Raw genomic sequence first — 27,769 nt, 5'->3', positions numbered from 1 at the left:
AATGATCATAATATATAATGTTTACCTCACAGGAATGTTGTAAGATCCAAAGAGATAATGGATATTTTCCTGCTAACTATATGATGCTATATTGATTTCAATTATTATTACTATTACTTGAGACTATTATTAAAATGGATATCTGCTAGAAATGAATGCTGAGAAAAACAAGAGAGTAAAAATAGATTTATAAGAGTTAGGTAAAGAGACTACTATAATTTAATGGTACCAGAGAAAAACAAAGGGTAAGATCTTCTGAGTCTAAGTAGATGAGGGCTGTCAAGTGAAAGTGATGAGAAAAGTAAACCAAAAAAATCTATCTATAAAAATATATATATAATAATATAATAACCCTGGAAAGAAGTCCAAGTGATTTCTGTAGGGGAAGAAAGGGAATAGGAGTCTAGGAAGTTCATGTTTTTGTTTTTGTTTTTTACAAAACATTTCAAAAGAGCAATAGACCTCTAATTGGCATTCATTGCCTTTTGCATAGTTATATAAAATGTAAATGGACTTGAGACATTCTGCTTAGTATTTACTTTCCACAGGTGGTCTAAATACACTCAGATTTTTGATACCTCTTGTTTAACCCACTCTACTCCTTGAAAAGCCAGCCAATCAAGTTCCTATTTACCCTGAGGGGTGGGAGGGAGAAGCGGGTGAAGAAGGCTGGAATTCTGGTCCAGTCCAGACATGTGCAATGATCATTTTGTATTTCCGTATTTCTCCTCCAGGGTTTGAATTTTTTGAAACAAGTGCCAAGGACAACATAAATGTCAAGCAGACATTTGAGCGCCTCGTGGATATCATCTGTGACAAAATGTCAGAGAGTTTGGAGACAGATCCTGCCATCGCTGCTGGAAAACAGAATACAAGACTCAAAGAATCGCCTCCACCACAGCAGCCCAACTGTGGCTGTTAATGGAGCCATTAGCTAAGGAAGCTCCAGTGTGTTCTATTGCCAACAAAGAGCATTCATACATGGTCTATTAGCCTTTATTTAAACTGTCTATTTATTTATTTGAGGGAGTCTTTGATGTCAGTGGGTGATATATGCATACAGCTCTTTGGAAATTTCCTGTGTAATATATGGCAAATATGTGATCTTAAATTTGTAAGGATTATCCATTTATCAACCTCTGATATCTGCATGGGAATAGGTGTTTGTTTGTCTTCTGAGTTGTTTTTTCCTTTTTTTTAAAGATTATTCTAAATTCAGCTGGTGCCATGACCTCAGACTATAATTTTACTGTAACTGCTGATTGCTTCATCCAATTCAAATTATGCTACTCACGCTTGCTCTGTGGGGCAATGATAGGGTATCCTAGGGTGTGGGAGGGATGGGAGGATGGGGGAGAAGAAGGCAACAAAGATTCTGTGTTGTGTTTGCTTTCCTCTTGACTAAAAATCAATTCTGAAATATTACCGGTAATTATGGAGAGAGTCATTGGGACTGGTTAGCTTACATATTAAGCAATGTGTCCATTTTTCACCAGTATTAAAATCAAGGGGAATATTGAATCTGAAGAAATACAAATATTATTTCCATATCCCTCAGGTGTTGTATGAGATCTGATGTTAACCTGGCAGAAAAGTGGATTGAAATAACTGTTTGTTGTTGTTATTAAAACAACAACTACTACTATGACAAAATGAAATAGGCCACTTTTGCTTAAAATGAGGCTAAACCATGGCGGCTGTTTCTCCTGATTTTATGCATTATTCTGAATGTTTGGGTCACTGAGTACATGGAGACATAATCATGGAATTCCATTGCTCTGCAGAAAGCATCTTGGCTGAGGCAGGGTGAATTGGAGACTTCCATTGAGTTCAACAGAACCAACCTTCTTTTCTGTCTCCCCTCCCTTCTTCCCAATCTAGAAAAAACCTTTTCACCTGGGCCTGGGTCAGTCAGGCAGCACCCAGGCCAAACCAAGACCCCGTCTCAGCAGTTGTGATTGTAGGATCAGTGAGAACCTGAGGGCAGGTGGATTGAGGTAGGTGGTAGATGGGTAAAAGTTGGGGGGTTTTATTTGAGGAGACCTTTGTGCTCCCTTCTTTCCGTGGGTTTTTGTGGATGCTTCAGAATTCTTTTCCCTCTGGGGGCCATCCTGAAGTGGTTCCTCAAGCCCATCTGGGCCTTCCCTTCAAGATTATTTAGTTAATGTAAACATGGCTTCCAAGAGGAGGTAAGAGCAGGGTTCCCCTCTGCCTTGTTTGAAAGCCTGGCGCTCCACTTTAGCTCAAGCCTTACACCCTTTGGCTTCACAAACAAAGCCTGTGTGAATGAACTGAAGGACCTGGACAATATTCTCTGGAGCTAAGTTCTGTGCACACAGTCATTGTTTCACAAATCTTCCGAATGACTAGATCCTCATTCCCATCTACCCCGGATATCTGGAAGTCATAAATGTTGATGACCTACTACCTACTGTGTTAAGTATAGTAATTCCATATCTCATCGTGCTGGCTTACTGACAACTGGAATCTGTGAGGGATTGATACAAGAAAGCAGGAGCTTCTTATAAAGAAGGGGGGGGGGGGCGTTCTATTAAGGGAGCCTGGAATTTTTTCAGTTTTGCCACCTGAGAAGGCGATTATTGACCTAGGATGTGCAGGATTGTTTACAGGGTAAAAGGAGTCATTGTTTTTTTTCTCTGGAATTATACTCAGCCTATGAATTTTAAAATCAGAAACCCTTCTTCTGACCCAGTTGGTTAAAGGGTCAAGGTTTCAGAAATGAAAGAAAAACTGGCCAGAGTTTATTTTCTGAAGGAGCTCAGAAAACAAACAATCCCCATATCATCCCAATTGAGTCTTATATTTCAATTGAAATTGAATTTCAAATTCAATTCAAATTTCAATTGAAAATCAGGAGTTACAGATAACCAGAGAAGTTTAATTTTTTTTTTACTTTATTAAGTTTTGCATGGGCAGTTTAGTTGTCCCCTAAAGAACAATAATGTCTCCATTTGACAACCTGCAAGGTATTCCTTGACCATAGAGAAAATAATCTCTTTTTCTTTGGTTTTCCATAGCAATGATTATTTTTGAAGCCTTCAAAATCAAGGCAAAGAAAACTAGCCTGGGAGAACAAGTAGCTTCCCAACTGGATGACCAGGTTTAATATCTGCATTTGGGTGTGGCTAGACAGTCAAGCTGGCTTTGAATCGCTTTCACAATCTAGGAAATGACAAAAAGTAGACGTGCTTTTTTTTCTTTTCACTTTTAAACACAAAAGAATTCAAGATGGCATTTTAAAGAGACCACAGACCTTTTGGAGGGGCCATCTTCCCCTGCATTCATATGGCAAAGTAAAGTGAGCATTAGGCGCACAGTGGACAACTTATAAGCGCTTGCTGGATGCCTCATTTTAAGAAGGAAAGTGATCCAGTTTTTCCATCTTGGATGCTCTTGTCCCTGCAAACAAAATACAGGGTATTAGTGGAAACAAACTTACTCTTCGAGCAGGTAGTCAGGAATGGGATACTCTGTGTCTCTACCATGTGTATCCATTACATGTGTGAGTCTAGAGGCACGGGGGCACTAGTCACAGTTTGTGTCTTTACTAAGAAACATTTGACCTTGCTGTTATGAACGCGATTATTACTACCCACTTTCAGTCAGCTGTGAACCTCCCAAATCCTGAAGGATTCTGAACTGTTCTTTCTCACCTTCAATTATGCAGCTCAAATCCCAGGGTAGATTCCTTCTGTTTTCTATAGCTGAATGGGAAGTGGCAAGGGCTGGTTGGCACACCTCTGAAATGGGGGGGGGGGGGGATTCCATATGCTAGCTGTGAAACACTGAGAAATGCTGGGTGTGATTGTTTAATTTTGTTCTTGATCTTCTCCAGAGGTCCTGACTTTAATACCAAAAACTACACATGGAGAAATGGCCTTGGAGCAAATTTTGTGAATGTTCTTTAGGAAATGTGCTGTTCTATGTAATTATGGTGTTCTATCCCCATGTTTCGGTAACCTGCTTCTCTCCTTTATAGCCCAGAGAGTATTACCTGACCACTTAACTGGACGTTGTTAGGGGAAAGAACTTGATATGTATATATGTATGTTCCTTAGCTGCCAGAAACCTGGGGGACCAGTTAGAGAACTGTTGACAGTCATATTTCAGAGACCACGAAGGACTGTCACTGGGGAGATGGACTCTATGTGGAGTCTATGGATAGGTATTGACTCAACCTCAGGTCACATCCTTTTTGAGAGATTATACCTGCCATCCATATTGATGCCAGAACATCATAGCATTCCTCATGTTGAAACCCACAAGACCTGAGTTCAAACCTTGTCTCCTATGTAAACTAATTAAATGACCCAGCAAATCACTTAAATCCTTAGTGTCCTCATGTTGAAACCCACAAGACCTGAGCTCAAACCTTGTCTCCTATGTAAACTAATTAAATGACCCAGCAAATCACTTAAATCCTTAGTGTCCTCATGTTGAAACCCACAAGACCTGAGCTCAAACCTTGTCTCCTATGTAAACTAATTAAATGACCAGCAAATCACTTAAATCCTTAGTGTCCTCATGTTGAAACCCACAAGACCTGAGCTCAAACCTTGTCTCCTATGTAAACTAATTAAATGACCCAGCAAATCACTTAAATCCTTAGTGTCCTCATGTTGAAACCCACCAAACCTGAGCTCAAACCTTGTCTCCTATGTAAACTAATTAAATGACCCAGCAAATCTCTTAAATCCTTAGTGTCCTCATGTTGAAACCCACAAGACCTGAGTTCAAACCTTGTCTCCTCTGTAAACTAATTAAATGACCCAGCAAATCACTTAAATCCTTAGTGTCCAAGGCAACTCTCAAACTCGGTTGCAGAGCAAGTTCCAGCCTGCACTGGAAGAGACAATTTCCTCATCCAGGAATTCCCTTTATCACAATCACAATTCCAACACCTATATAAAAGCATTGGACTCTTCTGTGAGGGAGAGAAGGAAGATGACAACATGAATGCAAAATGACCTGAATTTTAATGGGGAAAGTCTATACTCTTCAGAAAAGTCTTCTGCTGAACGATTAGTAGAGGTAGTTTTAGATCTCCCTGGTCCAAAGTAAAATAAAATAAAAAAGATAAAGACCCAACTCTGAGAAAGAGCAATACTGCCAAATAGTCATTTTTTTAAGGATGCTATTCCAGCTTTTATGTACTTCAATCCAGACTTTCATTCTCTGGTCTTCACCGCTGGAATGAGTCAGACCCCATTGCCCTGAGCCCCTCTACCTGAAAGAGAGAAAGCTCAAACATTTCAGAAGTGTACTTCCAAGAGCTTGGACCTAAACAAATAGCCAGGTTTATGGAAGTATCAGCACTATGTTCAAGCCTGGAAGGATCCGAACATGAATGCGATTTTTTTCCAGGTAAATGTTAAGATAATAATGAAGCTTCAATTCTGTAGACATTAAAAAAAAAGATCTGCTTTGAGCCAGCCCAGTGGATACTTCCCTTGTCCACCCAAAAGGCTTATCTCATGGGCACTGCTCCTTCCATGAATTATCTATATTTCCTTGATGGATTTTTAAGGCATTAGACATAATGGACTTTAAGAAAACTGGTCTACTTCACATGAATTCCTTTCTGCTGCAGCATCATTCTGTATGTTTATTAGTGTTGAGGTTTTTATTTTTAAAGGAAACTGAGTGTGCCTTCATTTGTGATCAAATGATAGCATTAACACATAGTAAATGTGGAATGAAACACTTGGAAAATTGTCACCTAATTCCATGGGAGACCAATAATTTGAATACACCAATATATATATTTTTATGCTTTCCTTTTCTGCAGATAATTTATAAACCTTTTAGTCAGAGTATTACCTTGCCTTTTACTTGGGTGCGTGTGTGTATGGGTGTGGGTGTGGGTGTGTTGTGTATACATGTGTATGTTGTGGGAGTACCTATTTAAATTTCTGGACCTTGTGATATCACTTTGTAAATGGACTATGCTTCCCATTCTCATTCCACAAGCCCAACTTGGGTGCCATGCTTCGAGGTGAACTTTCCTAAAGTGGCATCTCCTGGAGGCAGTCATCAATAATCCCTGGCTCATTGCCAAGTGCTTTATCCCAGAGCACTGGGTGTCTTAGTGCATGATCATAATATAGTATGCAATCATTGTATGCTAGATGCAAATGTTGCAACATGACCTTCATCAAGCCAGTAGTATCTCTGTGACTCTATAGTACCCATTTATTAGAGAGATTTCTGAGCCCTAAAAATCTGAGGTAGCAACTGCATGCATTGAATTGTGATATAAATTGCATTTTTAAATAATTATAAAAGTCTTCAGGGACCCAACAGTCCCTTTGTGTGTGTGCACGTCAATATTTCTAGACCTGAAAAAGTCTTTCCCTGTGTGCATGACTATTGATTGGACCTCTGCTCCAGTTAGAGTGAGGAGTACGATACTGCTTCTGTAGCTCGATCTTGAAAGTCTTTTCATCCAGCCACCAGAAAGGAAGTTTTTGTTCAGCTTTGCCCACCCAGCTGAAGCACCTGCACCTTATTTAGTACAAAGTAGGGTGGTGTTGCTGCTGAGCACAGTCTTTTGGTATTGGTTCCAGCATTGAGACTGATTTGGATTTCAGATATACTTCTGAGGAGTCAAGTCTAAATCGTAGCCCAAGGTGGTATGAAGGCATTAGATAGGAGAGGAAGCTGATGGCCTGAACAATCCATACTAGGGATCCTAGGCTTCCAGATCCCCACCTTTAGGAGAAAATGTATGCCTTTCTGCTGGGTGGGCTTGTCTAACCCACTTCACTTCTATTTCTCTTTTCATTGTTATAAAACTTGGAAAGAAATATTTCAAGGTGAGAATCAAAAACCTTACTCCTCGATAAAAATGAAAGATTCGTTCTTCACCCAAAAAAAGAAACAATTCTATAAATAATAGTCTTGATACAGAAGGAAAGACAACTCCAAATTATTCTCAATCCACAAAAATCCATTCGTTTCGCCCTTAATTCCTTCCTTAAGCAAAGCACATGAATGCAGTTCATCTCTTGTTACTGACTTGACTCTAATGGAGTGGGAAGGGCAGTTTTTACTTCAGTGTTCAAATATGCAAAGACCAGTTAATTTTCATTTAACTGAAGTGTTTCTAGGGATAGAAGTCTTGTCTGAGTAAATAATCTTGACCTGGGCCTGCAGCAATGGTTCTCAGTTCTAGATTAATTGAATATAATTATATACCTGGTTCACATGTGTATGACCACTCCCCCTAAATACAGATGGTAGAAGGAAGACTAAGAATGTCAGTAACATGCTAAAGAATGCAAGCGATGTTTTTTTGGTTCCACAATTAGCAAAATGCCTAAATGAAGCATCTTATTTTTTTCTTTCTGCTATTTAACCCCACAGGGTTAAGCCAAACCAAGGATTGAATCCTAAGAGCATTTATTAAACATCTTCTGTAGGCCAGGATTCTTCTAGGTGCAGAGAATACAAAAACATAACAAAAACAGTTCTTGCTCTCAAGGAACTTATGTGTTAAGAGAGGGAAAAAAATTAGGACCCAAAATTCAAATTACATTTACATCATATTAGCACCTATTCATTTCCAGAAAGCCTGGAAATTTGTATTAAAATTAATTTGAGGGATTATCTATGCATTTAATTTAATTTGTACAATTCCTACTTTCCCATTATTGTTGATAATTCAAAGCTAGTTGTAGGTGTCTTCCCCCATCCTTCCCCAAATTTCTCGATTACTGATTCTTGTCAAGCTGGGATCCACTTGGGTCAAGTCCACAAGCCCTACAAATGCTGCTCTTGGAGACAGCATGAACAGATGGTCTACAATTTGCACTCGGATACCTGGCATTTCAGAGAGAGAAGGTGCCCCAATGTCGTCTAGCAGTTTTCATGTCATGAAAACAAAATCTGCTGATCACTTGCCATTTCAATGAATGGTTTGCCACAGGTAGTCCCACTGTCCCTGTGAATGAATGTGGAATGAGAACTGTTTGTCCTATAATTCCCCTTAATATATTGTCGTCAGATGTGATGTGCTACTTTTTTGGACTGTCAGAATGTACAACTATTTAATGGTGTTTGTGGAACTGAAATGTCTTAAATGTTGCATGAAATATGTTATAAAAATAAATTTGTTTTCTATTTTTCAACACCTCTAAATTGAGGGTTCATGGGCCAATAAGTGCAATATTTAATGACTTACTCAGTGTATATAAACTAGTGTGAAAGGGTGAATTTTGATGAATGAATGATGGGCAACTGCTGTTTGTATGACTTACTCAAAAGATTTATTGTAGTTGTATATGTCAAGTGGTGAGTTTTATACAGTAAATACTTTTATTGGTGTAGTGTGAGACTCTTCCATGCCTAACCTCAACTATTTTTCCTCTAGAAAGCAAAATTTTCCCAGGTACATGTCAGTTTTACAATTATGTTTTACATTTATGGGTCTTCTTTCTTCAGACATAATGGTAGTAGAGCGCTATTTTTGTTTGAATAGAGGTTTTTTGGTTGTTGTTAGGGGGAGTAATTATGAAGGTTTTCCCCTATAAGTCCAAAATTATTTCATTTCTGATTGGATAATGCAAATTCTTGATAACTACTAACTCCAGGGACCCAGGAAAACTTAAATATTGCTCGTTAGGAAAGAAGAAACTTGTTCTCTGAATGACTGACCCAAATTTTTGTCTCTTGAGAATTTTGCATTATATTTATTTTTATTTCTACTATTATGATTATTCAATTCTATGGTGTTTTGCCCTATATACATAGACCCTAGGAACCTTGGGCAGAGCATTTTCTTAGATGGTTTTGTCTGAGTAGGTATAATGAGTGCCAGTTCTCCATTGTCCACAATGAAAATTGAGACTCAAAGCATCTTTAAAACATTTTGGAAGATAGCAATAACCACCATCCCTACTCAAATATTCATTTTCTGTTCTTCATGTTTTAGCCAACTCTGCTGTTTCTGACCTGGAACTTCACTAAAGAACAAAGAAGGCCACTTTATTTATAAATAATTCACTCATAAATAACAAATTGACTATAATTTAGTTACCTGTGGTACAGGTTCAAAGTAGACCAATTACTTTAAATTATTATTTCCTCTATGCTATTTCTGTCCTAGGAAATAAATAAGTCTTTAGAACTGTATGCAATACTTCTACTATTCAACATAGTAAGATCCATTAAAGGTAGTGATGTATAGCAAATAGAAAACTTCAGGGCCAGGAAGACTTGAGTTCAATTCCTTACTTAATGATGCTGATCAGGTAAGTCTAAGACTGTAAGTTGTAGATAAATGACTATTCTGATCCAATGGAAGGAGTTTTGACACTGGGACTTTCTCATACAGAAGAAAATTGCAGACCTAACCTTTTAAAATAATGTCACATTATACTCTTCAGGGTAACAATAAGTTTTTTTTGTCATACATTAAAATTACTGCAGGATAAGCTGTTTCTCCCTTGACCAACTGGTATCTCTAAACAATTATGCCTTGTGTTTTCCTTGACACTTTTCATAAAATGGTCATCGAAAGGTACCAAATTGCTTTAAACAATGGTGACCAATACATGGGGTATTGTTCAAACCCATAAGAAGTGATTTTTTTGCATTTTTGTACCTAGTCCTCAATTCCACTGAATAAAGTCAGTATATTCAAAACAGGAAATAATGGGAAGTGTCTCCGTCCCTCTTCAAAAAATATGGAGAATCTTTGGCTATTATTTTAAGGACATAGACAAGGAATTTATTTAGCACACATTTGTTCAGCTCAGTACTCAACGATGTTGGGGAAGGCAAAGTAATCTGGGCATCATATTTACAATTTATTTGGAAAGTCAAGAACAACACCTACTCAACACTTTACACACAATACAATTGTGTGGTCCAGAACAGGAGTGCCAGAGACACTGGGGTTTTCTATCAGGACTGGAATAATCAAGAAAATGTTTCTGCTAACATCAAGATAATCCAGGCTTTGGATGAACAGGGATAGCTACGTAAATGGAAAGGGGAAGGGTTCTAAGTAGTAAAAGTGAGAAGTCTTATAGGCATAGCATAAGTGGCCCGATTTACTTTTTTAAAGATTCCTTGAATTATCTGTCCAGTTTGACTGTCTCAGTTGGCCCAGTGAATTTGATAGGGAGGAAATTTTGCTATTGTAGGGAGTAAGGTAGACCCAGGTTCTGGCAGAAAATGTGAACTGGTTTCAAAGAAGTCTTTAAGCATGGACACAAGTGTCTTTCCTCCCTTGATAATGCAACTATCCAAGAAATCCAAGGTGATATCACTTAGTAGACAAGCAGATTGTGTTACCTATTATTTGACTTCAACATTCTATGTGCCAGGGAAGTGGGATAGGCTCAGACCAAATGGCTCCTTTTATGGCACTTTCAGTTTCTTGTTAAAGATGGATTTTCTAAATTGTTTTTGAGAAAATATTAAACTACTCACTTCTGATACATCTGTGTGGTGGTTATGTTCCAAATCCTACTAATGCCATATAGTAATTGTGATTTTAAATTGTGAGTTTAAACACTGCTGAGTAGCAGATGTCATGGCTCTTCTTGTGTCCGCAGGAATTTTTGTCTGGATGTAAATCAATGAGATTTCTTCACATGTGGAGTTTAAATTATTTGTTGAAATTAGTTCTGTAAAAACTGTGTGTGCTACATTGGTATTCAGTTCATTTGTGAATTCTGTAGAACAAAGTGTCTTCTGTTCATTGGATTTATTTTATTTTTTGGAGATGACAATAAATATCCAAGAGACTATATTCCTGAACTTTCTAGTTGGTCAATTGCTGTTTTTTCTGCACACAGCCATTTCTATGCTTCAGCCTCAGAAAACAAGTGATAGTTTCTGTCAACAACTTTCCATAGCCCTACACACATACACCAGTGAGGCTCAAAAGACAACTAGGATCAGAGATAGAAAAGAAGGAACATTTGAGATGCAGAACAGAAGGGAAATAGAAAACGGGGAACAAGCAAGATAGCAAATCCCACCACTATTTTGACATCACATTTCATAACTTTACATGGCCAAATTTGCTCTTCTCAGAAGGTCCTTCATTTAAAAACTTGGCTGCAAATAAGATCATCCATCAGGCCTGCCATTGTGATTCTGTCTCTGCCTAGAACTATAGAAGTAGAAAATTGGTTTGGATGCTTCATCTTGACTCTCATTTATACAACAATGTTTGCAAGTGTCTTCTCTCCCCCAACTAGCATCTTTATACACCCCACACACAGACACACACACACAAGATACTAGGTGAAAGTTGTTATTTATGGGTTGCCTTGTTTTACCTGACTCACCAGCTGGTTCACTGACCCTTTGATGGGCAGACTGTCTCCCTGGGCTTCAAATGTCAGTGCATCATTAAGAATTACCAAAAAAGCTCAGAATCAGGACAAGTGGAGACCTGATTCTGACACTTAGGATATGGTTTAGAGATCATCTAGTGCAACCTTTAATTTTTTTAACCTTTACCTTATTTCTTTAACCTTAAACTTACCTTTCTGATTCTAAGTATTGGTCCCAAGGCAGAAGATAATTGGGGTTAAGTGACTTGCTCAGTATTACACAGTTAAAAAGTCTCTGTAACCCGTTCATTTCATAGATTATTCTTAGGTGAAATTACTTGCCCAGAGTTACATGTAGGTGCCACAGCTGAGATTTGAACTCAGATCCTCTGATTTCAGACTCAAAATCTTTATATTGTACCTCCTAGCTGGGTAACCCTGGACAAATTGCTTAGCCTCCCTAAGTCTCAGTGTCCTCATCTGTAAAATATGGAAAATAATACCTGTAGTTTCCAATCCTGTAGAGTTGCAATGAGGATCTATTGAGAAAACACTTTATAAAATTTAATTTTGTCCCCTACTCATACTTTCTCCAACCTCCAAGGACTTTGTCTCAAGGTTACCTAGGTTTTAGACTTCAAGAGAAGCTAGTTGGCTCAGTAGATTGAGAACCAGACCTAGAGATGGGAGGTCCTAGGTTTAAATCTGGCCTCACTCTTCCTAGCTGTGTGACCCTGGGCAAGTCACTTAACCGCCATTGCTTAGCCTTCAACACTCTTCTACCTTGGAACCAATACACAGTATTTATTCTAAGATGAAAGGTCAATGTCATTTTAAAAAGTAAAAAAAAAAAAGCCTGTCTTCATGATATACCTAGGATGAATGGAAAGTGGGGTGGGGGGGAAGACATAGTCAACAGGATCAATTTCAAAGTCTTTATGCTAAAAATTATCTTTCTGGGATTAGAGGAACTCATTGCATGTTGATTGAATTAAAATACAGGAGCCATGTCAACAGCCAGTCAAGCTTGATTTGAAAGTTCTCCAGTCTATTAATTTATAGCCACAAAGGGTAGCAGTTATAATGATGGGCTTGCAGTAAGGAATACCTGACTTCAACTCCAGCCTCAGACTTCCTAGCAAGTCATCTAACCTCTATCTCCCTTAGTTTCCTCAATGATAAATTGGGGAGAATAATAGTTCCTACATCTTGGAATTTTTGTGAGGATCAAGTGACATAACATTTGCAAGATGCTTACCACAGTTGCTGGTATATAAAAGGTGTTATATAATTCTATAGAAATGCTTTTTCTCTTCCTTTCCTAAGCAAGGAAGCGAAAGTAAAGTGGAAAATACTTAAATCACTTGAATTGAGGATGAAAGGATAAGTAGAATTGGTGCTGATTAAAATTAATGTATTTATTTAGTATAGTCACCCTAAAGACCCTTGCCTATTTTCTGGTTTTTTCCACTTTTCATTCTAGGGTCTACTATGAAGACACAGTCTTTTTTTTTAAGATATTGAAGTGCTTTACTACTTCCTTCTGCAGCTCATTTTACAGATGAGGAAACTGAGAAAAACAGGGTTTAGTGATTTGTTCAGGGTCACATAGCAAGTAAGTGTCTGAGACCAGATTTTCACTCAGGAAGATGACTCTTTCTAACTCCAGGCCCAATCCTGTGACAGAGGCATAAAGGAAAAGTGCCAGGCTGAAGAATGTGTGGAACTGATCACCTCAACAGGGGAGGGGCCCCAGGAGATTAGAATTTTGAGGGGAAGATTCTGGCTGGGAGAGGAATTGGTCTCTCAGTCAGGAGAAGCCAAAGAGAGAAAGTTGAATAAGACCTTCTCCTGAAGGTTATCCACTATTTCCTGTTTGTGACTGGAAATCCTTCTCCCCAACATTTCCCAAGTGAAAAAGACTATTGAAGGAAAAACTTGAGAAAGGCATTTTGAATCTGTCAGACTTTACCTCAGTTCCTGTTGCCCTGGGTCTGAACTGTGGCCAAGGAGCCAAACCCAGGGTGAATCAACCTGACTTTCTCTCAGGGGGGCTCAGACTGCCAAAGCCCGAGCTCTACCCAAACTCAAGGAGGGAGGGAAAAGGGTTTTAGATAGAGGCAGGGACCCCCTTTTCCCACTTTCCTTTCCCATTCTTTTCCCTACCAGTTATTCTTTGTATTACCCTGATTTAATTGGCATTAAAGAAGTTCTCTTTTCCCCAAGCTGTGAATCAAGTGTGATTGAATAGATCAAGGGGAGACCCTTTGATCTAGAGTAGTGGGGGGCGAGACAAGAGGGACAAGAGCAAATCTGGTAGAGCAGCCCTAGCTAAGGAGGGAAGGCAGAAGGGGGAAAATCTTCAAACCCCCTCTCCTCTCTCTGCATCAACCATAAACATCAGCTATCTCCCCTGAACTCCACTTTGAGAAGGGGGGTCTCCACTCTTTTCTTCTCTCTCTATTCTGAAAGACTGAACCCCTCAACTTCAACCATCTATTCACTGTACCACCTAGCTGCCAGGAGACTGTCTTAAGAACAGCTCTTCTTGTGTTGTAGAATTGCATACCACCCTCTGAATGACTTATTATGGGACTCATCAGTAGCTGATAATTGCCTATAATTAAGTGATTCCAATTCTCATGAACTTGCAATTAATAATTATTTGCCACCCAAATCCAGAATTATAAGGTTAAGTGAGGTACCTGGAAGTTTGTCTCAGGGAACTAACATTTAGAGAATCATGGCTCCTATTCCTCACCAACTGCTTCCTGCTTTTCTACCAGCCTGTGGTCCACTTCAGCTCAAGGGCCTCTACACCACAGTATCCCTCTCAGAGATCTGCTTTTCTGATCCTGGAGGAAAAGGGTTCTTTGGAGTATCAACAACCCCTTCTTCGGAAACAACTACCTATAGTTGGACTCTGTACTGCTACCCTTCCAACTCTCCTCTCTGTTTTTGCTCTCATTGAAAATATCAGGCCAAATCTAATCAATATGGACAAAAAGCACAAATATGAAAATCCAATAAAGTTTTTTTTTAACCTTTACTTTCCATCTTAGAATTGACGGTTACAAGGCAGAAGAGTAATATGGGCTAGGTAACAGGAATTAAGTGGCTTGCCCAGGGTCACACAGCTAGGAAGTATATGCATCTAGATTGGAACCTAGGACTTTGCATGTATAATCTGGCAATCTATCCACCCAGTCACCTGGCTGCCTCCCCAATAAAGTTCTGTGTTTCAGTTTATTTTTATTATGTTTTATCTATATTTTATTTTAATAAATTTCCATATAAGTTTTCCTAAGTTATATGATTCATGTTGTCTTCCTCACTTCATCCCTCCCCTCTCCTGGAGGTGACAAGCAGCTCAATCTGAGTTATGCATGTATTATCACACAAAGCATATTCTCACATTTTTCATTTTTGTAAATGACTAATCTTATAAAACCAAAACCCCAACTCATATACCCAATTAAACAAGTGATAAGTCATATGTTTTCTTTGGCATTTATACTCCAACAGTTCTTTCTCTAGAGGTGGATAACTTTCTTTTTGAGAGGTCCCTCAGAATTGTCCCGGATCATTGTATTGCTGAGAGTAGCAACATCTGTCAAATTTGATCATTCGACAATATTGCTGTTACTGTGTACAATGTTTTCCTGGTTCTGCTCATTTCACTCTGAATCGGTTCATGTAGGTCTTTCCAGCTCTTTCTGGAATCATCCTGTTCATCATTCCTGATAGCACAATAGTTTCCCATCACTGACATATACCACAATTTGTTCAGCAGTTCCTCAATTGAACATCCCTTTAGATTCCAATTCTTTGCCATCACACAAAGAGCAGCTATAAATATTTTTGCACAAAGAAGCCCCATTTTTTTATCTCTTTGGGTTACAGACCTAGAAATGTCATTGTTGGATCAAAAGGTATGCATTCTTTTATATCCCTTTGAGTCTGCATTTCATTTTAAATGAATACTTTGAGGGTTAAATTATTGTGATACCCTGGGTATTCCCTCTTTGGAGACACATTACAAATATAGTATATTCCTTGGTCGGTGATCATCAGATTCTCCCATCCTTCCCAATAGCACCTACTACTGCTCCTTGGTTATCCGATGACACCAAATTAAAATGTAACCCATACCCAGAGTCTTGTTTAACTTGATAGAACCTCTAGGTGTTCTCTGTAGCATAGCCTGAAAACAGACTTTCTATGCCACAACTCCAGAGTAAGACTCCAATGTGGAGTTTGACTTTGAATTAGTCTCCCAAAATTGCTTCCTGAAACCTTCATTAAAAATTGATTGACTTAAGAAATTCATTTTCACCTGAATCTCTGACCTAAACCCCTTATTGAATGAACAGAATTCCTAGAAATAAGGCAGATGGAGCTGTTAATAGAAATGAGAGGCAGAGGCCAGCACGGAGAGTAGCATCTGGGCTCTCTTGGAGAATTCTCTGCCTTGAAATAAAGTTGCCACATGTATGCCTCATCACAATGCCCCAGAAATATTTAAAGGACAACCTGACATTCAGGAAGCAGAAAAAAATAACTTAAGAAAATAAAGGGGAAAAGCTGGTTTTATATAATTGTGCAGTAGATACTCAGACAGGCGACTCTGGCGAGTTTCAGCATCTTATATAGAAGAAGGCTGAAAAGGGCATAATGGCTTCTATGGGTTCAGTTACCTTGTGGATCTCCCTTGTCAGAATGATTTATTCCTTCTCTCAATCCTTTATGAAAAAGCTGCGTTGCCTTTCATTTCAGTATATTCATCAGGACACAGTTGTTGCTCAAGTAATAGAATGATTTCTTTCTTAAACTGAAGGATAGCTTGCATTTTAGCTTTTTACAAACATAGAAGTTTCACCTCTCCAATTTTGCTGTCTGTAGAACTTTGCTGTTCAGGCCAAATATGTTTCTAGCAGAAACAGGGAGTTTTTTATCTTCTTGAATATATTTCTATTCGACTCCTTTGAAATGCCTCAGAAAGACAAAGTTGAAACAACATTGAACTAAGAGTCCTGGGACCCAAATTCAAATTCCAGCTGTATTTACTACCTTGTGACAGGGACCTTTAAAAGTTCATTAATTTATTGAGGACTTGGTTTCCCCATTTGTAGAATGGGAGAAGGGACTTGTATGAGCCTGTCTCTTCCAGCTCTAGGTCTATATCCATAAGGGCTAATAATCCTACTTAAATTAATGTACATGAGCTGAATATGCACATCTCTTGGCTTCAGGCTGATAACTCTCAAAACTCTATTTGCCACTCTTATTAATTGCTTCCTGCCCTAACTTCTCTGCTGGCTTCATAGGGAGCAGAGTTCCAGTAAATCCTATTGGTGATTGGCATAAGAGCATCCTTTGGAGGACTGTGGTGGTGGGAGTTGTTTGGAATTGATTGTTGACTTTTTCCCCTCACGATTTCCTGACACTGTATAGAACTGGGGGATGGGGGGTTAGGGGGAGGGCAGAGGAGGGGGTCAACTTCCTAAGACAGGTAACAACAAAGGACACTAACGCCTGTTACAGTTTTAATAAAAGAGAAAGTAGATAAATTTCACTTAAGGGGGTGGCAAGGCCCTCTCAGGGAAACTGGCTCCCACTGGGGAATTATCCTACTGCAACTAACCTCATTGAATTAGAAAAGTCTCAAAGGAAAAGGGAAGGCAGACATGCTTCTGAAAGGCTGACAGCTGCTCCTCAAGAATGTTGGTTGTGAGATGCCAAATATGATGCTTTTTCAGTGGTCAAAATAACCTTCAAGCAGCTGCCAATTAATATATCCTCTGACATTCTCCCTTTTGCCTCTATTCCTAGGCCATAAAAGTTGAAAATGACAAATATATATCAAACCTAACTGAAAAGGACATTCATTGAATGTTCTAAAAGAGAAATCCAGGATGTTCTAATGTGGAGTCAGGAAGTCATTACCTAACCAAAAAGTCAGAAGGAAAAAGAGTTCTCATTCTCACAAGAGCTCCTATTGGCACATTGGCATTGGCAAAGGGAGGATTGTCACTTCTAAGTTGGGGATATTTTTTTCTTGAAAGACTGAGAGCCTGCAAGCAGGAACTCAAAAGTTGATGCCACATGAGTTTGGAAAGCCAATTAAAATCCCAGGAGCCATGAATTCTAAACTTGGCAAAGTAAGGTAAAATATTTTTAACTTTTCTGTACCTTTTGCTGGGTTGGAAAAGACTTTGAAAAGTCTTGCAAGCAAGTCTTTTTTATTCTGTTTTCCACATTCCAGACACCTCACATATTTTCCTGGCTTTTCAATTTCAAAAAATCTCCATGGAATTTTAAAGCCTTCCATCTTACAAATTTAATAATAATTCATTTATGTAGCATTTTAAGGTTTGCACAGCCCTTTCTTTAGAAAAACCCTTTGGGAGTAAATAGCATTATCCCTATTTTTCAGATAACAAAATTGAGACATAATTATGAATTGATAAATTGAGGCTCATCAGTGTAAGATCACCTAACTTTTTTAAACCTTCACCTTCCTTCTTAGAACCAATGGACAGCACAGAAGTAAGAGTTAGGCAATGGGGATGGGGGGGGTAAGTGACTTGCCCAAGGTCACACAGCTAGAAAGTGTCTTAGATCAGACTTGAACCTCCCATCTGTAAGCCTGGCTTTCAATCCACTGAGCCATCAGAGCCCCAAGATCATATATCTCAAAATCTCAAGAATTTTTGGATTTTGAACCCATTTATTTCTGGAAGCCAAATCCAAGGTTACCTTCACTGTGCCAGTCTTCATTAACTCCCCGATGGAACTGAAGGACTAATTCTGTTTTTTCTCTCCTTATAAAAGTTAGCAATCAGTAGAAAAGTGCAGTGATTATTGAACCAAGGTCAAAGCAAAACATCTCAGTAATCATTTGGCCTCTAGAAAAGCTCCCTAAATGCATTTCTGCTGACCTAAAAGCAACTACCACTAAATGTATAACCTAATCACTGGCTCTGGCCACCTTCAATGGCTTATTCCAGGATATGATCTTTAACAAGATGTAATTTCATAAATTCTCTGATTCAATGCATTTTAGCCCTCCTCTTGGCCTAGGGTAGGACTGGGGAAGGAGAGAGACCGGAAGGTGAAGGATATTTCTTGAGTGGCATAGACATGGTTAATTAATGTTAAGTCTTGTTCCATAAAAACTCAACAGGAGCCAGCAGAAGGTGATGATGCTGAATTGCCATAATGGTTTTGCCAAAGATCAAGTTAGAACTGAAATATTCATCCCAACATTAAATCATGACTATTTGCCATGAACTGTACTTACTAAGTACTAGAGGTCCAAATCCACAGTCTCTGCCCTCAAGGAGCTTATATTCTACTGGAATATTATCTATTTTCACATTGACAGATTATCATACAAATAAAATGTCAAAAAGTATTTATCATTCTTTTCTTCAATAATCCTGCCCACTGATATGGCCACTCCCCAATGATGTCTTTGATTCCCATAACTTTATCCATCTCTGCCAACAGACAGCTTTAGATTTAGAAGTGATAAGTACTATCCAGATATTGGAATTAGACATTCATCGATGCTTGGAATAGAGGGAACATTCACAATAATTTATTTCAATTCCCTTCATTTTATATTAGAAACTGAGGTCCAGGAAAGCTAATTGGACAGGAAGGATCCCAGAAGATGTTCCAGTTGTGCCCCACAGTATCCTTCTATAGATGTCTCCACTCCCCCTAGATCAATGAGTTTTGCCAGTAGTCTCCAGGTTATTCTTGCTCTTGTCTCTCTCTGTTTCTTTCTCTCTTGTCTCTTTCTCCCCCTTGCTCCATCCCTTTTGTCTTCTTTTCTGTGTCTGTCCATCTCCCTCTCTCTGCCCCGCCTCTTTTCCCTATCCACCTCCCTCCTCCCTCTCCTTTCCTCCACTTATTTTCCTCTCTTTCCTTCCCCCATCCTTACACTTGTTCTTCCCACCTGTTCCTTGTTCTTCATTAACCAAGAGTTGTAATTTACAGAAGCAACATCTGCCTCTCTTTCAGCTAGCAAAGCTTCTGGGATTATTTGTAGAGAGAGCACAAGAATAAAACAGTTAAACCATGGCAACAGCACTGGAGGAAAAATACCAATCCACCCCCAGGGGAAGAAAACTGAAAAGCTTCACCCTGGTCCCTTTGGCGCTGTAGGACCACATACCCATTTCATTTTAAATCCCCACTCCTGGTTTATCAGGAATTGACCATGTAGATTAGGTCAAAGCAATAATATAGAGTTTCGATTCTATTCCAGTTTATAGGCATGCCAGATTCAGGACACAATGCCTTGGAGCTGATTATGATCAAATAACTTAGGAAAGAGTACCCAGATGGTAACCACGGTGTCAGCCTGGATCATGTCCCTTAAGGACATTCCTGAAGTCAATATTAAATCATTTTATAAATAAGCCTGATTTCCTTCCCTTAAGCAAGAAAGGATGGTACATTCAGAACTCTTTTATGTCCAGGGGACTGTGCCCTTCCATGAGAAAAGAAGAGATTGGTGCTCTGTCCAAATTCAGTTGTGGATTGCCTGATCTTTGCAGAACCATGAATAAAGGAGGGGCAGAGTCAAGGGAATACACAGCCTCAGCAGTTCTGCCAGGGTCTTTCTTACTTCCTGTTCCTCAATATTAAATTTCTGCACATAAAATGAATGAAGACTTTTTTTCCAATTGCTTTATAATTAGGACTATTGCTGCTGCAGCAGCAGCTGAAAGACTGATTCTCCAAGGAAGCTGGGTACCAAACCATGATCATTCAAATCATCTGGGAAAGGGACACTTTCAAATCATTTCACCTCTGAACTCCAGGTTCTTCATCTGTGAAGTGTAGATAATAATATTCTTACAACCTGTCCTGCCTCATCGTATTTTTTGTGAGCAAGATGTTTTGTAAACATTAATGTGCTATAGGAATGTGAAGTAATTAGTATTACCACCATTATGCTGACATTCAAAAGGGAAAATCAATCTTGCATAATAAAAAAGAATCTTCTTTTAATAATTTTCATGTAAATGACTAATAGTAACAAGCAATCCTGACATAATAGAAGAAGAAAAAAGAATCTACCAAAAACTGCATTGGAATTTGGGGGCACCAACCCCAGAGTAGGCAGGAAAGTCAAGTTATGAGTGTTTCATTTTAAGATAGCTCATTTAACCCCCCCCCCAATTCAACAGCTGCCATAGAGAGAATGTAGACAACTAGAGAAGTCTTGGTTTGCATTGTGGTTGTTTTTCCAAGAGTGCTAAAGAATTAAGGACAACTGGTTATACTACCCAATGGAGAACCTCAAGAAGAGACAGAAGAGCTTGACTCTCCTTATTTTTCATCCTTTCTCTAAGAACCTTATGCAACTCCAAGAATTGCCTTTTCCTTCCTACAACAAAGAACAGTGAGAGACAACCCTGTGCCAGAGAGCTAAAAACATTAGAGTTGGGATAAGTGTGGTAGAAATAACCTTCACCCTATATTGAATGAATGAATGAAGAGAACACTTATTAAACATTTACCATGGGCTTAATATGTGTGCTAGCTTACACCATGTTAATTACCGGGGACACAAATACAAGCAAGACAATCCCTGTTTTCGGAGAAGTACAGTATAATGGGAGAAGAGAAGACAAAAATAGAAGCTAGAAAAGGAGATGGGATGGTTCTGTACACTATAGCATGGTTTCAAAATGCCTACGAATAATCATTTGTCATGGTGGCTTAGTTCTGGTCAAGATAAGTTGAAAGTTCAGCTATCAAAACTCAAGGTACTAGGGGTCAGAGTCTGAGTTCTGACAAGAGAGGATAATGAGCATAAGCAGAATGAAGGCAGAATGGTTTAGAAATTGCTGGGATTTGGCATGGTGGCATGAACACAAGCTCATCTGTCTGAATCCAGGGTCTTTGGCACCCAAGAGGCAGAGTCTAAATTCTGGTGGGAAGGGGATGAAAAGAGAGCAGTGGTAGAATAGAAAGCCATTGAATTCACAGATTTAGAAAATGTTGGCACTACAAAGAACCTAATGTATCTTTCTTGTTACTGAAATAAGGAATTGAGACTCAGAGAGTCTAAATAACTTGACAAAATCACTCAGTGTTCCACCCAAAAATGAAATTGGCTAATGCCAACTTTCAGACTGGTTCTTTCCCAAAACTGGAAATATTTCTTTCCATTGATCATTCTGTGTAGCCAGAGGTCCCCAGAGTTTTGGCAGGAAAAAAATGAATCATATTTTAATAGAAACATAGAATGAATAAAAACCAGAGAAATAGCTATTAAACTGCATGAGCAGATATGCATCAAATCATCCTTAAATAGTTGAAGTTCAATTTTTTTCAAAGTAATAAAGGAAAGTTAAAACCAAAATGATTTTTAATAGCCCCAAAGCCTAGATTAAATAATCATAGAAGATTAAGAGGTATAATATGGGTAAGCACTTTTATATCTTTCTAATCATTTTTATTCCATTTACTATAGCAGCTATTTCAAACACAACCATATCTCTTTAAGCCCCTAAACTACCCATTCTTCTCACCTTCAGAGCTTAAGACCTCACCTCATATTTTACCAAAAAGAAAAAGGCAAGATTTCCCGCTCCTCATTTCCTCCCATCTCACTCAACCAGCTTTTCCCAAACTTACCTCTACTCTTCCTCATAAGAACAGATTTCCTTTTCAAGGAAAATCCCATGTTCAGAAGCCCTTCATACCACCTTCCATATGGCCTTCCCCAGAAGACTGCCTGCTCTATAATCCCTATTCCCTCTCTAATTGTTAGTCTTTCCATATCTACTCACTCTTTTCCAACTACCTACAAGTATGCACATGCCTCCTCCACCCTAAAAACAAAAAACAAAACAAACAAAAATGCCCTCTCACTTAATCTGACTATCCCCACTAGCTAACATCCTATCTCTCTCCCCTCCTTTACAAGTAAACTCTTTTAGAAAGTAATCTGTAAGGGGGCAGCTGGGTAGCTCAGTGTATTGAGAGCTAGGCCTAGAGATGGGAGGTCCTAGGTTCAAATCTGACCTCAGACACTTCCCAGTTGTGTGACCCTGGGCAAGTCACTTGACCCCCATTGCCTAGCCCTTACCACTCTTCTGCCTTGGAGCCAATATACAGTGTTGACTCCAAGACAGAAGGTTTGACTCCAAGACGGAAGGTAACGGTTTAAAAAAAAAAGAAAGAAAGTAATCTGTAGCTGGTATATCCATTTCCTCTCCAATAAAACTTTTGTAAATTCTCTGCAATCTGATTTCTAACTTTAGCATTCAAATGAAACCACTTGATCTAAATTTATCAATTATTTCTTTTTTAAAAATTAGCTATTATTAATATCTTTTGTTTTATACATAGCCAAGATTTCTCCCAATATCACTCCTTCTTCCCCCCTGGAAAATCATCCATAAAACAAATAATATTATTCAAAGAATGAAGAAGGAAAAGAAAAAAAATTAGTAAAATTGATCAATTCATCCAAAAAGTCTGAAAAATATGCAATGTACTTAATTCTGTGTACCTCCCATTTCTGCAAAGGAGGGAGTAGAGGAAGTCTTCTCTTACCTCTTTTGAAATCACCTTTGTAGCTTTACAACATTCACTTTAATTGGTCTTTTTATTTACATTGTTATTATAGTGTATATTATTTTCTCATCTCTGCTTACTTTCTTCTGCATCAGTTTATATAAATCTTTTTATTCTTCTCTGTAGTCTTTTCTTTGAATTAATAACTTATTTATAGCATAATAATGTTATATTCATGTACCATGATTTATTTAGCCATTCTTGATTTAGTGGGAATCTACTTTATTTCCAATTCTTTACTATTAGTGATATAGAGCATTAGTTTATGACTCAGTGGTTCTCAACCTTTCTAATGCCATGACCCCACAATACAGTTCTTCATGTTGCAGTGACCCCAAACCAAAAAATTATTTTGGTGGCTACTTCAAAACTGTAATTTTGCTACAGTTATGATTTGGAATGTAAATACCTGATATGCATTATATATTCTCATTGCTACAAATGGAGAGGTTGAGAACCACTGGTTTATGTGGTTACTAATAATTTATAGTTCTTGATCTAATCATTTTGGATGGCAATTTGGAATTAACCCCAAAAGACTATAAAACTGTACATACCCTTTAATCCAGTAATACCACTACTGGATCTGTATCCCAAAGAGATATTTTTTTTTTAAGGGAAAAGAACCTACCTCTACAAAAAAATATTTATAGCAGCTCTTTTTAAGTGGCAAGGAATTGGAAATTGAGATGATGTCCATCAATTGGGGAACAGCTGAACAAAGTGGGGTACATGTTGGTGATGGAATACTGTTGTGTTATAAGAAATGATAAGCAAGATGATTTCAGAAAAACCCGGAAAGATCTGCAGGAACTGATGCAGAGCAAAATAAGCAGAATTAGGAGAATTTTGTACATAATAATAGCAATATTGAACGATGATTATCTATTAAAACATAGCTACTTTCAGCAATGCAATGATCTGAGACAATACTGAAAGACTTAGGGAAATAATATCCACCTCCAGAAAAAGAACTGTTGGAATATTCTTTCACATCAGTTTTAGTTGGGGGTTTTGGTTATGGATGAGTTTACACTGACAACGATGACCAATATGGAAGTGTTTTGCATGACAATTAAAATAATTTTTGATAGTCTTTAGTTCTTTTAAGAATTGTTTGATTCATTTCCCTTGACCACTTATCTGTTGAAACCAATAATCCCTTACCTGTAAAATCTAATGGGCTTTTCTTAGTCTTATTCCTTCTTAATCAATCAAAGTAGGCTTTGATACCGTTTATCTCTTTCTTTCTGTATATTCTCTTCTTTCTAGTTTTTCATGATATTGCTCTCCCCTATTTCTCCTCCTACTTGTCTGACCAATCTTTCTTAGTTGACTTTGCTATATCTTCATCTAGGTCATGTCCACTATGCACAGGTATCCTCAGAGTTTCTGTACAGAATTATTTTAGCTTTTTCCACCACTCTTGCTTAATGATCTCATCGGCTGTCATAAGTTTGAAGTTACATTATCTCTATTCAAATTATTCCCAGATTTCTAAATAGATAGGTAAAACAGAGAGAGAGAGAGAGAAAGAGAGAGAGAGAGAGAGAGAGAGAGAGAGAGAGAGAGAGAGAGAGAGAGAGAGAGAGAGAGAGATAATCTTCTATCTATTGATATCATTCTCTCCAGGCTTAGTCTCTCTTCTGAGTTCTAATGTGGCATATCAATTGCTTTTTGCTCAACTGAAACTGGATGTTCAATAGATACCTATATAGTTAGAAATTATTGAACCCCTAAAATATAAAAAAACTACCTTTCCCAAAATTCCCTTTAATCTCTCCTGTGTATCCACATTTCTGTGATTATGTGATTGTATTTAAGTTTGCTGTGACTCCTCCCATGCTCTCTTTGACCTACAACCAGACTGAGTTCAGGCAGTTATTTAGTTATTATTAATGCAACTTTTAAAATATAATATTTTGCTATTGATTATTAATTTTAATCTTTATACATCTCAAACTCAAAACATGCCCAAAATGCAACTCATTATCTCCCCTCCAATCACACCAATCTTTACCCCTTTCCAAATTTTTCTAACACTGCCATACTTTCAGTCACTTTGACTCCCAAATTCCCAGTCATTTTCAACTTCTCTCTCAGTCAGTCTACATATCTAATTTAATTTGTTGCCAAGTTTTGACACTTCTACTTTACATCTCTCATATGTATCTTCTTCTTTCAATTCCCAGAGCTGACTTTCATAGCCCTTCCCATTCTAAAAAGTGACTTCCACTGAGATTGATTTATATTATATTTGCATGTTCATATATATATATATTTGGGATATGTATAGTTATTTCATGCCATTTCTCCACTAGAATGTGAGTTCTTTGAGGACAAGGATCATGTTTTTGTTTTTCTTTGTATTATCAAGGCTTAACACAGTCAAGATACATAGTAAATGAGTAATAAATGTTTGTTGAGGGGACAGCTAGGTGGCTTAGTAGATTGAGAGCCAGGCTCAGGGAAAAGAGTTCAAATCTGACCTCAGATACTTCCTAGCTGTGTGACCCTGGGCAAGTCACCTAATCTCCTTAGGAGGACAATATTTTGAGAATCACTAGTATAGTGGAAAGAGCATTGTACTAGAAGTCATAAGACTTAACTTCAAATTGTGATTCTGTATATACTATATGCATGACTTTGGGTAAGTAATTGAGTTTCTTTAAGTCTCTCTTCCCTCACCTGTAAAATTAAGATGATGTCTGCCCTAATTACTAGTCAGGATTATAGTGAAGACCAAATGAATTATTATATAAAATTTTTTGTATTCATAAAAAATGAATAATTGTTGTTCTTATTCCAGATGGATAGATGAACATCTAAATGCCCCCTATCTTTCATAAATAGGAATTTGCTGCTGACTGGAAGAGGTTCATCACCAGCTGGGTTTCGGGAGTTGAAACAAAGTAGACACAATTAGCAAAGTACTTTTAAATTATCAAAGAACAACACACGTTTTAGAAGTGGAAAATTATAATATTCTTTAGGAAGCCTGTGGTGAACCTTACTGACCTCTTCACCCCAAAATTATCAGTGAAATAGTGTTTGAGGACTACCTGAATGTGTGAAAAAATAGTATTAAAGACTAATCATTTCTCATTTAATGGAGTATTTTGGTTCTTCATTTTTTATAATGCTCAGTTCTAGATTTTGAAGGTAAATAACAATAAAAACCAAAGAATCTTAGTATACAGAGGTGGCAATGTAGGAAAGTATCATCATATTTTGTTAAATTTTATCTGTGTGTCAAAAGAGTTTAAACTGAGTGTGCTAATTCGTGATTGTTGGCATGGCACACCTGAATTCTTGTTTTGTTTTACTGTTACTCCTAAAATCATCCAAAGAGTGCCCCCCCCACCTCACAGATCATAACTTTGTAGAAAAATGTCCATCTTAATCTAAAGATCCTGGAACATTGATAATTCAATCATAGCCTTCTTATTAGCCTACTTTAAGCACATGGGGGAACATTCTCAATCCTTTTATTCTCATCTCTGTCAACCAATGACAGTATTCAAAGATCTCAAAGCATGTCTGGTAATAAAAAGGACGTATAACACCTATTTCCCAGGAAATCACCGTCCCAGAAGCCCTAAAAAGGAAATTTGTCCCTTGCAATGGAAGGAATGTTTCCCCAAGAAAAGGAGGAAGCTAGGAATTCATCTTTGGAGCTTCCAGATTACCACCTCAGTCTGGATGAAAAATTGGAGAACTAAAATATTCCCTTCCATTTCTAGCCTTCCTGAGGACTCCATTGTATAGAATAACTTTTAATATATATCATTTGAATACTAAAGCCTATATATATGGACTTCATTGCCTATACCTAGTTAAGATGCTGAGTTACCACATAATCACTCATTTGGAGATCTTTTTGCAAATAAATATAGTAATTTTTAAGAGAAGGATAAAATTCATACTATTTGATGTAATAATTATGTAAAACATAACATCTAGTTACAGCCCCCTGTTGGGAGTGGGGTGGGAAAGAGACAAATAAAATAAAAAATGTTAGATGGATATAGATATAGTTTGAATTTGAAAAATATAATAATTTTATGAGATTCATTATCTTTTGTTGGGACCTACCTATAGTTAGAACACAGGGAAGAATTAACAACAAACTTGAGGAAAACATGTAATTTTTTTTCAATAGCACCAATCAGAAGTTTGATAAATTATTGATAATAAAAATGAAAATATTTTCAGAAAAATGTATTGTAATATTTATTGGGAAAGATATGGGGGATTGGGAAAACATGGGGAATAAGGAGAGGTTTGTAGCAGGGTATGGAGGAGTTGAAGGGAGAGAGGGAATATTGCTGCTGGTGAGGCAAAGGAGAGAGATGCCCCCTGCCGAGAGGAAGCATTAGGACTGTTTGTTGTTGAATGATTGAACTGATGTTCAACTCCCTCTATGCCCCAGAAAAGATAGTCCACTTATATGACTGCAAATTCAAATAAGATAAAGTTTAATAACCAGTTGGATTGGAGCAGTATCAAGAAAGAGGGGCTAAGGATGTCCCTAAATAAAGTTGGAGGTTTTGTTCAGCTTTAGGGCTGAGGCCAGGCCTCACAATCTGGTGGAGGGTTTCTCCCACTCCTGTCCTCTGTGCTAGTTTTGTCAATTTCAGAATCTTAGCAGTAGACAGAAAGCAACAAGAAAGTCTGACCTTCAGAGCTGGTTGGGTCTGTGTCTTTGGGATAAACCAAGAAGAGGCACACCACTCCAAACTGGGCTGAACCAGATCCTCCTACCTCCAACACCAGGAAGGAAGTAAACTGGCAGGAAGGAAATGCTAGTCACAGGACCCAACTGCCACTCCCAGTTTCCTGCTTCCCCC

The 27,769-nt window shown here is 38.0% G+C and overlaps 1 protein-coding gene across 3 annotated transcripts in view; it reads left to right on the top strand.

The window, feature by feature from the left end:
• Window positions 1-10,788, top strand: part of RAB3C (RAB3C, member RAS oncogene family) — a 350,176-nt gene extending 339,388 nt beyond the window's left edge. For all 3 annotated transcript variants that reach the window (XM_056824878.1, XM_007486358.2, XM_001365986.4), the window contains one exon: window positions 735-10,788. In XM_056824878.1, the coding sequence (XP_056680856.1) occupies window positions 735-922 (188 nt within the window). In that variant the 3' untranslated portion in view covers window positions 923-10,788. The remainder of the gene's footprint in view (window positions 1-734) is intronic.
• The last annotated feature ends 16,981 nt before the right edge of the window (window positions 10,789-27,769 follow it).

The sequence above is a fragment of the Monodelphis domestica genome, chromosome 3, assembly GCF_027887165.1.
Source record: "Monodelphis domestica isolate mMonDom1 chromosome 3, mMonDom1.pri, whole genome shotgun sequence".
NCBI lineage: Eukaryota > Metazoa > Chordata > Mammalia > Didelphimorphia > Didelphidae > Monodelphis > Monodelphis domestica.
Note: the sequence above shows the minus strand (reverse complement) of the source record. Positions and strands in the feature narration are given on the sequence as shown.